Raw genomic sequence first — 18,459 nt, forward strand, 5'->3', positions numbered from 1 at the left:
AAGTCAGCGAGCCTGCCCACCCGATCTCGTTAGTCGCCTCTTACGACCATGATATTCATAGAATATTGCTAAACGTGGCGTAAAACTATTTATTAATAAATGATTCAATTAAAGACAGGGATGGGCACAAGTTTCCTATATATCCATGACAACATAAATTGATATTTCAGAAATATCAACGCTTGGAGCCCGGGTAAGTGAAATGTAATACTATCAATACTGATATAATGTGTTGAGTAATATGCAAACAAACGATATGGCGTACATATGTACATGTAATTTAGGAATGGTAGAATGGTGAGTGTATCTGTTTTCCTAATAGCTTATTTGTTTTGTTTGTTTATTTGTTATTTAACACCGCACTCAGCAATATTCCAGTTACAGTAAACTACGGTTATAACGAACACGCTTATAACGAACTGACGGATATAACGAACTTACTTTTTAGTCCTGACTATTTGCTGTAGCTATACTGTAAATATGCTTATAACGAACTACGGATATAACGAACTAAAAATAGTAGTCCCTTTGAGTTCGTTATAACCGTAGTTTACTGTATATGACGGCGGTCTGTGTAAATAATCGAGTCTGGACCAGACAATCCAGTGATTGACATCATAAGCATCGCTCCACGCAATTGGGATACGATGACATGCATCAACCAAGTCAGCGAACCTGACCACCCGATCCCGTTAGTCGCCTCTTACGACAAGCATGGTCGCCTTTTACAGCAAGCACGGGTTCCTATTCCAAGACCTATTCTACCCCGGATTTTCACGGGTCAGCTTATTTGTAGTTGTAAATGATGATTGTTGTGTACAACGTTTGTCAACGGTGTGTTGCCTCCTTACTTGTCGACATATGGAGTCTAACAGTTTAACAAATGAATGTCAAATCAGAATGATATCTTGGCTCATAACCAGATTGTGTTTGTTCAGAAATGAAAACTTAATTGAGGTGTCAATACATATAATGAAGCAGGAGATATTTCTCTCGCAAATATGCCTTCTGTTGACCCACATCACTTTTAACTATAACGCCCCTACTGCCAGATTATATTTTGCTACATCAATGATTATACATCTGACCTTAAGACGTAAAAATGAAATTCCATGTGTCTTTAGGTGGGAGACCAGGACATGGAGGACACGGTGCGAACAGCAAGGGATGAGAAATACATGTACTTACAATGTGTTCAAGACTATAAACAGGACAAACAAAAGATAGAATTAGAAGGGAAATCGTTGGAGACTGAAGTAAACAATGCATTCACACTTATTTCAAAACAGTTATTTGACCAGTTAGAAAAGCAAAAGACGAAAAGGTTAGAGGAAATTCGCACACAAATAGCCAACCGACAAACAACTCTTCTCCAAAAGAGGAATACTGCTGATGATATAGTTCGTTTGATGGAGACCGATTTTAAGAATAACACCCAAAATCTGAAACATTTCATTGGTAAGCTTGATGACTATGCATCATTATTGAAAGAACAACGTGGTTCCTACTATGGATTTGTAGACTATGGCAGTCAGGTGGAGAAGATAAATGAGCTGATGTCTACTGTGGGACACCTGAGGGAGACTGACATCACACAGCTCAGATCACAGGAGGACAAGGACAACTTCCTTAAAGGTAGGACATAAAACATGCATGTACGTGCATGTGAATGATCATGATGATCACAATACATTCCCGTGTATCATGTATATGTCAGCATAAAACGTCAACGCCAAAGAATAACCAGTTTCGATTATCGAATAAAACAGATGTATTAGCAATCAGTTAACCATGTCGAGCCTTCAGCCTCATTTATTTGCTCAGCATTTTCTAGATGGTGTGATTTAACCGCTGAAGATGATATGACCATTGCAGAATTTGAAGTTTACTCTTAATATACAACAGGTGTTCGGTGTAAACTATCAATTTATTACATTGCAACAATTAAGATACATAAAACAAAGTTTCATAAACACTCCATACTGAAAGTAATAATTTCAGCTTTTAATAAAAACAAACTATACAATAAGCTCAGGTAGGGTGGCTGCAACCAGGGGACTGAGCTGTGGGCTGGCACCAGCTGGTAGCGCACATGCAGGCTAGACTGCTCATATTTCTGATCGATTATCATGTTGCCCTGATACAGTAGTTAGTGTGGGTTAGTGATAAGCTGTTGTTCTAATATCAAACGAAATCAATATTCTAATGGGTTCATGACAGCAATTGTTCGATGTTGTCAATAATAGATCATTGTTTACATTCGCAAAGTTTTTATGTATAAAGGCTTTAAAATTTAAATGAAGTATCAATAGGGAAAAGGATACCTCATTTTAACCAGTCACAATCAATCCGCCTTCAATGTCATGGTAGATATTTTTTTATTACCACAAACATATTCATAACATGCTTGGTGTACACATTACATTATCTGGAATGAACTGTGACCAGCAAGGTTCTATTGACACTAATGCCCATTGGTGCAAAATACATCTGTTCGGGTTTCTCCAAAATTGACATCACACCTAAAGGTATCTGCTCCGGGAACATATTCTAGTTTCCACAGAATCATTGTATGTAAACGTTAATTTACTGATGTTCAATATTATTATCATATTCGTTTCAATTAATTTTTGTCTGGCTCATTGGAAGCGTCTTGTCGTTGCAAAAAACCTTTGTATGTGGAGGTATTGACTAGAATCGTTCAATATTTGCACAATGAATGTTACTGATATGTTTCCTAACATACGAATCATCAGTGTCAAGACTGAACGAATATTATAACTTATGTTTACTTATATCTTTGCCGAAATGTCTGAACACTTCAGTCATCTATATATTCAACTGTGCAAATGAATGAAAATGAAGTCACGTTATATACATGACACTTCCAGGAGGTATTACCTATATAATACCATAACGTCATAAAACTGCCATCTGCTGTTGTACTTATCCTTTGAAGTTGCACGTCCTTTTCCCAAGGGTGGCCGCACCATCCATCACATTTCCTTTCGCGGCAAGTCATGTTGCCATTGTCGAATGGCGTTATCAACCGTTTAAACCAGCAATGGGAGATAATTCATTCCTACAACTGACCTATGTGACTGGTACAATATATGTAACAATCCATTGTTTCAGAAATGCATCCTTCATGGGCAATACTACCTCAAGCAACAGAGATCAACAACCGCAGTATTGTCAGATGTAAGTGGTTGTATATATTGACATAGAGGATAAAAATATCGAAAATTTCTGAAGTTCATGGCCCTATATAACTGAAACATAACTGATTTGAGATGAAATTGGTTTTTTTCAATTCAGTCTTTTTTTATGAAGTAGTGGAGGCCATAGGCCCATTCTACAGTTACATCATTGCTTGAGAGAGTAGCAGCATATATACATTGGTACATTGATATACACCCAGATGATTGTCTTATTTGTCTTGCCTTATATAAAAAGATTGTTAATAGTTTCTGGATATTTTGAAGACATCACTAAGTTAAATTTATGTTATGTTGGATATAAGTAGTATTTAGGGGGTATATACAAACTCCTGAGATTACCATAAGCATAACACACAAGTACAAATGGTATTCATCCTCTTTGTATCTGTGTTTGAATACATGACATATTCTATCTGATTTAACTTCTTAAAAATCATAAACCACATACTTGTGCAAATACCATTGCTGTCACAGAGATACGATGTTAGAGTCTTTTGTATTTTAAAATTTGTCATAAAACATTCAGTATCTAACTTTTAGAGAGATTTCATGAGCTTCTAACAACAAATGGACATCATCATGTGTTTGTGAATCACTTTGAAATAGTAATGATTCCATTCTGTCCCACCGTTGACACCCGTCACAAATACATGCAAATGCAAGTCAAGTGTTACCTGACAAAAACACACGGGAAAGTATGGTATTGGTGAAAGTAGAGAATTGCATCGGATATGATTTGGTCACTAATCCATCAAATTTTGGAAATTTAAAATTACAATTCTCTCTCTTTCTCTTGACTCGGTGTTTGGCAGAACTTTCTTACGAATACGGAAAGGGAGACACGAGTCAGCCGGCATAGATCCGGCATCAACAGTAACAGTAATGTTTCCAATTGTGTCTAGCAACATTTCAATTCTGAAAATCACTCCATCCTGAGAAGATCATTGGATTCGTCTGTTGTGTACAGCAATCCCATATGGATGTAATGACAAAATAAAAGACGTTGCCAGTCTTTTTAACCAACGAATTGTCAACGTCAGTGTATTGAGTCATCCCAAAGACGCAGGTATGGTCAAAAGAAAAGAAGGGACAAATCATACCATTCATTTGGAAGATTTGTTGCCTCTCCTTGAGGAATCATTGGGACTGCACAAAGTAAGAACAAGTGAGTGAGTGAGTCTCATCGGCAATATTTCAGCCATATCGTGACTATCAATAGTTAAGCAAAATCAATACAATTGGACTTATATAAAAACCTGCCAACGAAGGACAGTAAAATTACTAGACTTATCACAGAAAAAGTTATGAAACTAGTCCGGAATCATTAAAAAGAAAAGCACTATATATAACGATACAAAATATAAAAGGGCTATAGATCTTCAACAATTGAAGGTAGATCACCATACTAGGGACCATGGGGACTTACAGTACTTTTGCTTCCTGCATGGACCCCATCAGGATTTACATCATCCCTTCAAGTGGTGGAGATTATTGGCAGAGTTAGCCTAACACATTAAGATGACACATATTATACGATTAAAAACGTGGTAGTTCTCAATATACTTTTAAAGATGTGGAACTTACATATCCTCTCAGGGGGACAATAATTTTACAGTACCTTAACCCCCTTTGAGGATACAGCCACTAACAATCGCAGTTATTAATTAAATCTACCAAATTTAAAACATTGTGTTTATGCAAAACATATCAATCAAAAATGTTCAAACAATTCAATATCCTTTAAAAAAACTATCAGTAAACGAGAAAGTAATAACAAGACTATGGTTTGTGTGATTGAAAGAAAATAAACGATTCCAACATTTATTTCGGATGGGTAGGTCTACTAACAGCAGGAGCCTAAAACATCTACTAGAGATTATAATTATTGATACTGGCCAAACCAGAAACAGACTCGACTAAATCAGACAAAGATCGCATGTTCTTGAATTTGAAATGTGCAAACAAGGGTACTGATGCCTTAAATTAAAGTAACCTTCTCAGTCAAAAATAAGTTTCTCAAAATGTGAAACAATATTTCAAATTTTAGGAACCACTAACAATTTCACTTTTCCAATACGAACACCATTTCATACAGGTTGTTCATTGTGGGAAAGTGTTGCAGAACGTGGCCTTGGCAGCTCATGATGTAAATTCCACTACTTGTGGCTTCCAAGACTCATCATTCTGCTTCCAACCTGTAGGTCATGTAATAACAGGTCACTTCTCTATTGTTGACAATAACAACCTTCGCCGGATATTCAAATATGGACCAAAATATCGTGAGCAGCCTCCTACCACTTGGGATCACAACTTTAAAATCATTATGAGTAGATAATAAGTAAGAAGTATCCATCCTCACATCCTCATTTGATGACGTCAGTGCACCTAGTAACCTCACGTGACTGATGACGTCACATCACCTTGACCTTGGGGGTAGGGGTGTGTGTTGTCAACGTCATTGCCTCATTAATATGCAGAATGACTCATTAATATGCAAATGTATGCATGACGTCACAGGTCAATTAGGTTAATAAAGGGTCAACTGACCAGATGCAATCATGCAATTAATGACTTGACCATTCGTTAACCGTAGAACACGGGATAGAAATGAATGTCCCCATATGGACATGTTACTACGACCCGGGTTGGGTTGGGTCTTGACTCACGCGGAATGGAATGTCATTGTGTGTACATTTTGGCGCGAGAACATGTGGTGAACATTTGAACCTTTTGCATTGAAGACATTTCCCTATGCACATTCGGTGGCGGGCTATGTGTGGTAATATTTAAAAGCCCAGGAACAGGTTCATGTAGAAAGATCTCCCGATATTCAATTACCTTCATTAAGGGTCAACTGATCCGATGCAATCCTGCAATTAATTAATTGACCATTCGTTAAACGTAGAACAACACGTGTCTAAAAAACAAGATGGCGGACGTTGCAATGAACGCTGACGGGCGTCACGTGACCTCGGTTTGAATCTCGCGCCTAACCTACAAGTCAGTTCTATGGGCCCCCGTTCCACAAAGCGATCTTAGACTAAGTTGATCCGTAAGTGCAATAACTCATTCATAGTCAAATATAATCATGACGTCACAGTTCAGAAAGGCTAATGAGAGGTCTGTTGTTCCAATGCACGAATGCAGTGTGTTAATGATTCCTTCATTAAGTGAGAACAAAGTGTAGTAATGAGTGTCCCTATATGGAAGTGGCTACTACGAGGTTCAAATGTGATTCACGGGGAAAGGAATGTCATTGTTAGACATATGCCATTGATGCATGTATTTTGCGTAGTAATGACTGTCACATGTGGCAAAGAGGGGTGTGAGTTGAATTTCCATAGAAACCACATGTCCAGTTCTTAATTCTTCTAGTGTTACCTTTTATAAGTTCCCTGTAACATTCAGTTGCCATGACAACTATATAAAAAAATAAGGGTTAACAGTCTTGACTCCTAGAGGTCAGCTCGGAGAAATATAGAGTCGGTATCAGGAAACCCGTGTGTTGAAGACTGTAATGTATGCCAGTCTGGTATATGACGTTTTAATACTGTAAAATTATATTCCTTTTTCTAAAAGATGTTTGAGTTCAAAATGTCGGACCGCCTCCGTGGTCTTGTGGTAGAGCGTCCGCCCGGAGAGCGGAAGGTCCGGGGTTCGATCCCGGGCCGCGTCATACAAAAAGACGTTAAAAGATGGTACTTGTTGTTACCCTGTCTGCCGCTCGGCATTAAGGGGCTAAAACAAGGACTGGTCGGCTCAGAGTCAGTATACTGTGTCTGAGTGGGGTATTCATGTTAAACTGCGGCATGGTATCTCAGTGAGCTAGCACTATAAATCAGCATCAGTCCGGACTAGTACAAGCAGCCACACACACACATACACCAGCATGCACGTCGCTATATAAGTGCAATAATCTTGGACGCGACGTTAAACCCAATTTCACCTCACCTTCACCTCAAAATGTCGATTCAGTTTCCTATTTCAATGGAAAAATACTCGTTTAACCCATACCAAGAATGATTTTTCATGAGAAAAAATAGAGTGAAATAACGTAGTTTCAAGAAATTTTATACGATATCCTTTCACATGTCAACATTTTTCAATGAAAAAAATCATGTCTCACGGTTACAAGCATGTTTCAGTTTTAATGCATAAAACTCTTGTTTTTAAACAATCTGATGAATAGAAACAGCTGTTTCAACGGGCGGTCTGTTAGGAGTATTGGGTTGTAGCGGACACGCCTGTTGACTGAGCACCTGCGTCTGTAGCGGACACGCCTGTTTACTTAGCAAACAAATCTGGTGAATGGAAACAGCTGTGTCAACAGGGGCGTGTTAGGAATATTGGGTTGTAGCGGACACACCTTTTGACTGAGCAAACAAATTTGATGAAGGGAAACAGCTGTGCCAACAGGGGTGATGTGTTAGGAGTTAGGTGAAATGGGTTGTAGCGGACACGCCAGTTGACTGAGCAAACAGCTCTGTTGAATGGAAACAGCTGTGTCAACAGGAGGGATGGGTTTCCCTCTTGGGTGGGCCTTTGTCAGAAACATCCGTTTTGCATGGCTATTGTGAACCAGTTGACCAACACCTGTGTCAACAGGGGCATGTGCTGCTTCTCACGATAGTCATGCAAAATCATATAAAAAAGAAAGCCCAAATCTTTTTGCGACACAGTTGGTCTCCAATCCACCATTGGTATCATCACAGAGAGCTTTTTCTCAAAGTCGGTAACAGCATACCCCCCAAAAATGACCGAGTCTCTCAAGCGTTTATCATCATAAGTAGCTGATAACATGGAGGGGAATAAAATGTTCAAACCCAAAGTGTCCATCGTTTCCCGACATGAACTGATGAAAAATGTGAATGCAGACGGAATCCTACAAGAAAATTCCACAAGATGTAAAGTGAGTGATTTACCAAAGAATCTATTGCTCGAGATCATCTCTCACGAATCCATCTGTGTCAAGGATGAAGACCTGTGGAAAGTTCTACTGTCTCCTGCAGTGAAGAAAGTAGGAAGCATGTACTTTGACGTCCTCCGAATATGCAGTACTCGGAAGCCCTCGAAAATTCAACTCATTTGATCTTCGAGGGACAAGGTCGGTCTCAATCCAATCGAATGTTCAACCGAATAAAATTCTTCAAGTGTACTGAAGACGGAATGAATGAGGAGAATTGAGGTGACGTGCTGCTGTGTCAGAGTCAGTCTTAGGTGAGTAGTAATTTTAATATAAATATTTTTACAAATTATTTACTGATATGTAGTTAGTTACATTGAAATCTTTTTTCTTTCTTTCTCATCTGTCTACCTCTAATGCATATTTGTGTAAAGCATTTTTGTAATGTTATGTATGCATCTGTTCACCATGCTTTTGACTAAATAATTCATACTATTTAACAGTTAAACTTAAAAACAGATTCTTATTTTACTATTCCATTTGTAGAGTTTAATACCCAACAGAAATCAGATATAATCCTTCTTCTTTTGTTGTTGTTGATAAAACATCACTCGTTAAACATTTTACAAAGCAAGAAATAGAATACTCAAAGTGATTCATGAAAATTTACTTTTTATGAAATGTAACAAAGTAATTTCTGATACAGACTATTCTTTGCTTTGCGAGCGGCGCACAACTTTTGGGTACATGCTATAGCATTGCGATTCCTAGCTGTAGATGTAATAGTCTGTTTCTGCATGATGTATGCATTTGTATGAAAAAAACTTGATTGAGTTTATTATCTTATCATGAGTCCAACGAATTCTCATTTAGGAAAAAAAGTACATGTACAAATTCAATGTTCCCTTTGTCCCTGGATGTGTGCATCACAAATTGAAGAACCATCGTAATGAAGAGACATAGTGATGTAGTTACCTTTACCTATGTGCTGTTTAATAAAGTCAGACATCGATCAATGTATTCTTATATTGTCTTTCTTTTATCTCTTTTTACAAAACAGTTACGATTAATCTTAAGGTTTTAAAAATGTGATCTTAGCATAGTGTTAGTTAACCCTTGTCAGGATGAATTTCTATTACTCGAGATAAAGTTAGAATATTCTGAATTTAGCATGATTAGCTTTTTAAAACCTTAATATTAATCGTTTTGTGTATTGTGTCCTCTGTTAGTGGTCAGGAAGGTAACTCGATGATCAATTCAACGCAAGCTTCACCAAGTACATATTCGCTGGGGAGTCACGTGAGCACTTTCTTTACAACGCTCAATGGGCATAGTAATATTTCCATATTTAGTTAGTGTACTATATGGTAACAAGTTTATTTTACAACACTCCGAATGAGTTGGTATATGTGATACACATAACACCTTGTTTTGTCAGTGTAGCTGTTTTGTGAACTACTGACTAGAGAGCCTCCTGAAATTGAGGTCACCATATGCCTTTTATCGTGAGCCTGCTAATGAATGGAGGGGGTTGGTTTACCACAGCTCCACTCCGTCGTAGAAAGTTCACATATGGTATGAGTTACTATACACATGCCATGTGATACACATGAATGGAGAGACAAAATTCACGTACCGTGTATTGAATTTTATCCAATAAATAATGGTCGGTAATTCCAATACAATTGAAACACCCCTCCCGTTTTTTGTCAATGAAAACCCAAGCTGCTGGCCCAGATGACTGTCCCGACACTGTTAGATGCCAACACCCAACTGTCTGACTGACATTGAATAACGCAAATATTTTAAACGAATAATTTGTCTAGTCATACGGTTCTAAACTAAACACGCTACGTGGGGTGTGAATATCAGGATCTAACTTTGTAAAAGAACAATACTAATTATATGAAAAAACACCAAATCGCCTGTGTGAAATTTACAAACATATCCTTTAACTCTGCAAAATATGAATTTGCAAAATCATTGTGTAATATTTCATGATAGTTTTAACTTCAAACTGAACATGTAACCATTGTTTGCTAGATACATATTATAATACCGCGATAGCTAGCTAACGGAATGGTCGTTGCCTGATAACTTGGAAGTCAATTTGATAATTATTGGAGATTAATTGAGAGCATGGGGTGTTAGCTGGAAACCTCGCCTCTGTGCGTTATAACAAAATCAAGTCGGAAACATGATATTCGGTGGGAGAATACAGTGTTTTGCACGAGAAATTAAAGTCGGAGAGAGGATGTCTTCCAAAGTATGTGTCTATTATGCCTGATTCAGAGTATTTGTAATTACAGGAGAAACCAATGAACGACTATTTCACGAGTTGAAATTCGAGCATTTTACTTCAAACACTGCCCGAATACATCTGACCCTTGACCTACTTACAGTATGAGTGTATATTCGTGTTAATTTGCAGTTATAAGAATAATTTTCATTAATTGTGTTTATGTCTGATATCTTCCAAAATGTATGTAGAAGTCAGGAGATCATCTCAGCAACGTGTACATGATTTTCATATGCGTCTTTCCCTAGTTTAGTTATGGAATAGCACTTGATTAACATCCGTACATACTATTTGGGATTTAATAAATACATCCATTTGGATTTTGAACGAAAAGACTAATGCAAATTCGTCTGCGAGTCGGAAAATGTAAAAAATCCTTGCTAAGTGTCAAACATTGTATTTTACCAAATCAAACGTTTATTGATACCAATTATAGTATATTTTTTTCTATTATTTCACTATGTCACATCACAGTGTTCATCACCTTTAACTCACAACCTCTTGCAGCGAATATCACAAGGTTTTATTGACTGTTTTGTATCAGGTTTTGGTATATGTTAAAAAACAAACAAAATGACAATACACTCGCATCAAGAATATTTATTAGTTGCATGTATACAAACGTGATTAAACAATAATATTTAACTCTAAACAGTTTTACAAATATTCCAATTTTCTAAAGTCTCCGGCACGCAAGATTCTCATTTAAATATAGTTCCAAAAGTTTAACCCCTTGAGTGCCAAGCTGGACATTTGTTCGTTTTAACAATCAAATTTCAGCCTAAATAAGCTATTGAAAACCTATTCTGTGACAATTTGTTCAAAAGAGCTCTTTTTTTTTTTGTTCTTTTTTTTTTGTAAGTGCTGACGTCAGAGCACCTCGAATGAGGTGGGGTAGATCTATGATGTGAATCTGTACGGAGGCGCGGTCGGGAAGTCTAGTGGTTAAAGCGTTCGCTCGTGACGCCGAAGACCCGGATTCGATTCCCGACATGGGTACTGTGTGTGAAGCCCATTTGTGGTGTCCCCCGCCGTGATATTGCTGGAATATTGCTCAAAGCGGCTTAAAACCATACTCACTCACTCACTGTAGGTTCACGGTTCTCGTTGAATTGAAGTGTTAACAGTGTTGTTTTACTACAGACAAGTTCGTGTTAGTAACTGTATGATACTCAAAAATAAACACTAGCAAACTGTAGTGTGATTGGCTTGTAGAGATAATTGCTTTCCAGAGGCATATTGACCATATGTATGACATCATAGAAATATGAATTAAAACAACAACAAAATATAAACTGTAATAAGGCTTTTATTAACAGCACAGGGTGTGTGTCTTTACAAGTGTAGAGTTCGAGTGATTTCAACGATTTACAAAATAATTAAAAACCTTGACGTTTCAATGATTTTAGAAAAGTTTAAAGTGTTTAATCTCGACATGAAATACACCACTCGGATGCACCTGATGGAGACGACCATCTTTTTGACATTTATAGATGTTTGCGTCCCGGAGGTCCCAACTTGACCGGTCTCCTGATGTATACGACCAAGTGTTTCTTTGACGCCAGGGAGCTGTCATTTAGAGAAATCTGTTTTGACGTAATGACAGGTCCTGTTTTTAATGCATGGATAAGTCCAAATCTTCTTCCTTTACCTCGACTTGGTGACCGATTCTTCGGTGTCATTGTTGCGGGTAACACAAAATCTCAACTGAAGGGTTATAACACGAGAACATGGTTTTTATTCTTGCTCGCTCTGCTCGTCATCGCCATCATCGGCGACTGAGATAGATTCAGTGTCACTATCTGCTTCGGGTATGTCTACACAAGTCAGAATGTCTTTCATCACAGTTTTCGTGAAACGAGCGATCTTGTTTTTGATAATAGATTGATCAGTGCCTGGATCCAAATCGCTCAGGCTGTCTAGGATGGGTTGAAATAGAGGCGCCTGTCTAAAATATTGGGCGAACTCTATGACACTTTTGAGACTGTCGGTCAATTCGCTTTCCCACATCTGTTTCATTCTTCTATCAATCAATTCTTCTCTTCGACCCTGTTGTCTGTACTTTTTCCTCTTGAGTTTCATTGCGTCGTGCTTGATGTTGTACACACGATTCCAGATGCGTTGTAAACCAACATTTTGCCGCTCCTCCGCATCCACGTCAGTGTTTGGCGGCTTCCTGCGACGACGTTTGACAGTGAGACCTCCACCTTTCTGTTCAGGAAGTCGTTCCTCATCGTCGTCACTGTTGTCGTCACTCTCGTATCTGAGACGTTTTCTTTTGCATTTCAAGTCGTCGTTTGCTGGACACCATGATCTGATATGTCGCTGTAGATCGTACATATTGTCTATCAATACGCGGCAGTCAGTACACGCAGTGGCCATGGTAAAAGGTCCTGTGTCGTCACTCGAGATGGATGCTGTTTCAACGTCGTCGTCGTCAGAGCTAAGTGGCCTTTCTTTGGAAGTTGAAGTGTGATCAGCACGAATGTCAGGAGCTGTCTGAACGTCAAATGCTAGAGAGACATCTTTTACCCGTTGTTGTTGTTGTTGTTGTTGTTGTTGTGAAGCACTGTGATCAGGTTGATTGTCGTTGGTTGTCAAGACGTTGACATGTAATCTATTCTTCTCACTTGTACCGGGTTTGAGATCCACTGTGAGGTGTCCATAAGGGGTTTCAACAGCCCTTTCATAAAGAGTCATAAATTTACTAATGTCTTCAGGAAATATTCTTCTGCCGAATAACTTCACCTGCTGTCTGTCCACTGGCGAATTGAAAAGTGTAACATAATGAGAATTTAGAGCAATGTCCCTAGATTCCTTACCTCTCGGGAAGAGGTTTTGCAATAGCAAAAAGATAATGATATTTTTGTGGTGGGAGGTTTGGGTAAACAGTCGGGAAATCCGATTGTCATTCTTTGCTTCAGACAAAAAGTCATCCAACACCATCATGTTCTCGTTACGGGCATCGAAGAAGTTTTCATCTTCGAAATTGTAAGGTATTCCTTTAACGAACCGTACTTTGGGTAAAATTTGAAGAATGCTATCGTAAAGAAGTTGCCACACAGTATAACACCAGACAATACAGTCCGGCAGGGGTTGAACTAATCCATGACGTAATAGGTTGAAGACAAACACTGACTTTCCACATCCACTGGGTCCAACAACAATGCTATTGGAGGGTATAAGGAACTTAAATCGTCCGTGTCGCTGGTGCTCCCGAGATGAAAGCAAACGTGGAGATATTTTCTGATGAGGAGGAGGAGGGTGTTTATCGGGAGGAGGAGGAGGAGGAGGAGGAGGAGTAAGGTGTTTATCCAGAGGAGGAAGAAGAGAAGGCGAGTCTTGAGTTGACCTGTGCACCTGCTTCTGATGTCTCTGTAGATTATCTTTTCACGTAAAACTCTTGCCACAGTCTGGACAGGTGGTAACCTCCATAGTGATCAAATACAAGTGCGCGATTAGAGGGTCTGAACCATTCTTTAATACCCTTAACCCATGCGATGCTTAAAGACAGCTTGGGTTCGTTTCACAGCAGCTTTTATTTTCGACACAGGTTTCCTGAGGAGGAGGAAGAGGAGGTGTTGGTTTTGGTGGAGGGTGTTTATCCAGAGGAGGAGGAGGGTGTTTATCCAGAGGAGGAGGAGGAGGAGAAGGGTGTTTATCCAGAGGAAGAGGAGGGTGTTTATCAAGAGGAGGAGGAGGAGGAGGGTGTTTATCCAGAGGAAGAGGAGGGTGTTTATCCAGAGGAGGAGGAAGAGGAAGAAGTGGGTGTTTATCCAGAGGAGGAGGATGGTGTTTATCCAGAGGAGGAGGAGGAGGAGGGTGTTTATCCAGAGGAGGAGGAGAAAGGCGTTTATCCAGTGGAGGAGGAGGAGGAGGGTGTTTATCCAGAGGAGGAGGAGGAGGGTGTTTATCCAGAGGAGGAAGAGGAGGAGGAGGAGGGTGTTTATCCAGAAGAGGAGGAGGAGGAGGGTGTTTATCCAGAGGAGGAGGAGGGTGTTTATCCAGAGGAGGAGGAGGAGGAAGAGGGGGTGTTTATCCAGAGGAGGAGGAAGAGGAGGGTGTTTATCCAGAGGAGGAGGAAGAGGAGGAGGAGGAGGAGGAGGAGGGTGTTTATCAAGGGGAGGAGGAGGAGGAGGAGGAAGAGGAGGGTGTTTATCCAGAGGAGGAGGAGGGTGTTTATCCAGAGGAGGAGGAGGAGGAAGAGGGGGGTGTTTTTCCAGAGGAGGAGGAAGAGGAGGGTGTTTATCCAGAGGAGGAGGAAGAGGAGGAGGAGGAGGGTGTTTATCAAGGGGAGGAGGAGGAGGAGGAGGAAGAGGAGGGTGTTTATCCAGAGGAGGAGGAGGGTGTTTATCCAGAGGAGGAGGAGAGTATTTATCCAGAGGAGGAGGAGGAGGGTGTTTATCGAGAGCAGGAGGAGGAGTAAGGTGTTTATCCAGAGGAGGAAGAAGAGAAGGCGTGTCTTGAGTTGACCTGTGCACCTGCTTCTGATGTCTCTGTAGATTATCTTTTCACGTAAAACTCTTGCCACAGTCTGGACAGGTGGTAACCTCCATAGTGATCAAATACGATAAGTGAGCGATGAGAGGGTCTGAAGCATTTTTTTATTTCCTTCAGCCATGCGACGCTTCAAGGCAGGTCGGATTCGTTTCACAACAGCCTTTACTTTCGACACGGGTTGTATTTTCAGTATAGTCATTTTCCCTTTCTTGGTTGTCATCTTTTTCTTCTAAGATGCAACCAGTCTCCTCGGCAACCCCTTTGATCACATTGATTTTCTCCGACATGTTTTTCTCGACTTGGTCTTGCTACGCTTTGTGAAAATGACTGTAGGTCCAAATATATCCCCTGAAACTCTCTTCATGTTGAAAACGGACGTCTTATCTGTCAGCAAGGTTAGAGTGAAAATGTCAGTCACTCAACACTGCCGTTGAGTTTTATAACACATATTGACATAGATCACACACTTATTCCTGGGCTGATAATCTCAGCAAACGCAGCCCCTGAATGCGCATGGAGAAAAGGCGGCAAAATGCAGTCGCAATAACATTCCATTTCGCTCGCGATGTCAAGTTTCCATATAAGGATATTCATTACTATCCATTGTTCTTTGTTAATGAATGGTCAAGTAATTAGTTGCATGGTTACATCTGGTCAGTTGACCCTGTATTCATCTAATTAACCTGATACATCACTTATACATTTACATATTAATGAGTTATCTTGCATATTAATGAGGGATTGCTGACCTTAGTTTCCATATAAGGATATTGTTTACTATCCATTGTTCTTTGTTAATGAATGCTCAAGTAATTAGTTGCATGATTGCATTTGGTCAGTTGACCCTGAATTCATCTAATTAACCTGATACATCACTTACACATTTACATATTAATAAGTTATCTTATCTCTTAAAAGTTATCTACTAAACTATGTTATTTCACTCTATTGTTTCTCATGAAAATGATTCTGGGTATGGGTTAAACGAGTATTTTTCCATTGAAATAGGAAACTGAACTGACATTTTGAACTCAAACATCTTTTAAAAAAAGAATAGAATTTTACAATATTAAAACGTCTTATACCAGACTGGCATCCATTACAGTCTTCAACACACGGGTTTTGCCATACCGACTCTATATTTCTCCGAGCTGACCTCTTGGCGACAAGACTGTTAAGCCTTATTTTTTTATTTAGTTGTCATGGCAACTGTTTGTTAAAAGGAACTTATAATAGGTAACACTAGAAGAGTTAAGAACTGGACATGTGGTTTCTATGGAAATTCAACTCACACCCCTCTTTGCCACATGTGACAGTCATTACTACGCAAAATTCATGCATCAATGGAATATGTCTAACAATTACATCTTTCCCCGTGAATCACATTTGAATCTTGTAGTAGCCACTTCCATATAGGGACACTCATTACTACGCTTTGTTCTCACTTAATGAAAGGACTCATTAACACACTGCATTCGCGCATTGGAACAACAGACCTCTCATTATCCTTTCTGACCTGTGACGTCATGATAATATTTGACTATGAATGAGTTATTGCACTTACGGATCAACTTAGTCTCATATCGCTTTGTGGAACGGGGGCCCCATAGAACTGACTTGTAGGTCAGGCGCGAGATTCAAACCGAGGACACGTGACACCCGTGAGCGTTCATGGCAACGTCCGCCATCTTGTTTTTAGACACGTTTAACGAATGGTCAAGTAATTAATTGCATGATTGCATACGGTCAGTTGACCCTTTATTACCGTAATTGAATATCGAGAGATCTTTCTACGTGAACCTGTTCCTGGGCTTTTAAATATTACCACACATAGCCCGCCACTGAATGTGCACAGAGAAATGTCTTCAATGCAAAAGGTTCAAATGTTCACCACATGTTCTCGCGCCAAAATGTACTCACAATGACATTCCATTCTGCATGAGTCAAGACCCAACCCAACCCCGGTCGTAGTAACATGTCCATATAGGGACATTCATTACTTTCCCGTGTTCTACGGTTAACGAATGGTCAAGTCATTAATTGCATGATTGCATCTGGTCAGTTGACCCTTTATTAACCTAATTGACCTGTGATGCATGCATACATTTGCATATTAATGAGTTATTCTGCATATTAATGAGGCAATGACGTTGACAACATCCCCCTACCCTCAAGGTCAAGGCTATGTGACGTCATCAGTCACGTGAGGTTACTAGGTGCACTTGTGACGTCATCAAATGAGGAGGTGAGGATGGATACTTCTTACTTATTATCTACTATTATGGATGCTGTCGAAACAGATGCCAAATATATGGGCAAAAAGAGATGAGGAACCCGTTGAATGTCTTTCAGTGTGGGTTAAGTCAATGCGTGATGTTGTCATTGGTAGAATGCACAAATTCAAATTCAAGTGGGCATCCCCATGGGAACCAACTGCACTTCACCTGAACTAGAAATAAAGGAGAACAGTGATAGTGCTTCGTTTGTTTCATATTTAGACCTATGCATAAAGATTCAGTGTGGTAAAATACTCTCAACAAGACATATGACCCGAGGGATGACTTTAACTTTCCAAAAGTCAACTGTCCCAATATGTCGAGCAATAGTTCTGCAGCTTCATCCCTTGGTATCTACATTTAACAACTTTTGAGGTACAATCGAGCAAGCTCTTTCTACCTAGATTTCAAAGAGCATCAACTCTTGCTCAGTTGTTTGAATAAGGTTGCACAATTCAAGGCCTCAGTAAAACTTTTAAAAAGCTTTATAGTAGATACGTGGAGGACATTTCGGTACCACCGGTGGAGCAGGATACGCTCTCCGTTTCTCGAGCACCTGGTACGTCACTATTTGATAGTAATTCAGAAACACATGAACATAATATATTCGGAATCGTACACTCGATTTTGTTAGGGATTTCTTATTAATATGGAAAGGGTATTGTCACTTTTATTTCCATGAAAATATATAAGTTCTAAATCTAAATCTATCATCTTGGAATTTATTAGGTGCTTGATATATTTCTTTTCTCCAGGTCCTTACTTCCAGTATGATGCCAAGACGGTATCGGAAGACTGCCGTATCCTGCCTGACGGAAGTCGGTCTAACCAACCTCCTCTTCAGCCTCACCCACCATCTGACACCAGACTCAAGACGTACAGAGGAGCTGTCATTATTGTTGTTCTTTTTTTATACACGTTTGTGTATATGGATGTCCAGATGTTGACATCAACTTATGTCGAGAACTTGACTTCCATATTTTGTGAATATTTGTTGACTTCCATATTTGGTGAATATTAGTTGACTTCCATATTTGGTGAAAATTAGTTGACCTCTCTATTTGGTGAATATTAGTTGACACCAATGAACAAAACAAAAGAGGGGAATATTCACATATTTAGAAATCAGGAGACAATAATCGTTTTCTGACCTCATCATATTTTAGTTATATGTTGAAATACGTTTTTGTATCTATTTGTTACTCTGGTATGGTTATCCTTCCTACAGAAATGAAATGAATATATTTACTTTTGGTTTTA

The 18,459-nt window shown here is 39.3% G+C and overlaps 1 protein-coding gene across 1 annotated transcript in view; it reads left to right on the forward strand.

The window, feature by feature from the left end:
- LOC124151336 overlaps positions 1 to 18,220 on the forward strand; it is a 30,868-nt gene extending 12,648 nt beyond the window's left edge. Inside the window, exons 3-6 of the mRNA XM_048386463.1 lie at positions 171 to 193; positions 1,125 to 1,635; positions 3,136 to 3,201; positions 17,955 to 18,220. Of these exons, the coding sequence (XP_048242420.1) occupies positions 171 to 193; positions 1,125 to 1,635; positions 3,136 to 3,201; positions 17,955 to 18,220 (866 nt within the window). The remainder of the gene's footprint in view (positions 1 to 170; positions 194 to 1,124; positions 1,636 to 3,135; positions 3,202 to 17,954) is intronic.
- The last annotated feature ends 239 nt before the right edge of the window (positions 18,221 to 18,459 follow it).

Source organism: Haliotis rufescens, unplaced genomic scaffold, assembly GCF_023055435.1.
Source record: "Haliotis rufescens isolate VD_foot unplaced genomic scaffold, xgHalRufe1.0.p SCAF_6, whole genome shotgun sequence".
In the NCBI taxonomy this organism is placed as follows: domain Eukaryota; kingdom Metazoa; phylum Mollusca; class Gastropoda; order Lepetellida; family Haliotidae; genus Haliotis; species Haliotis rufescens.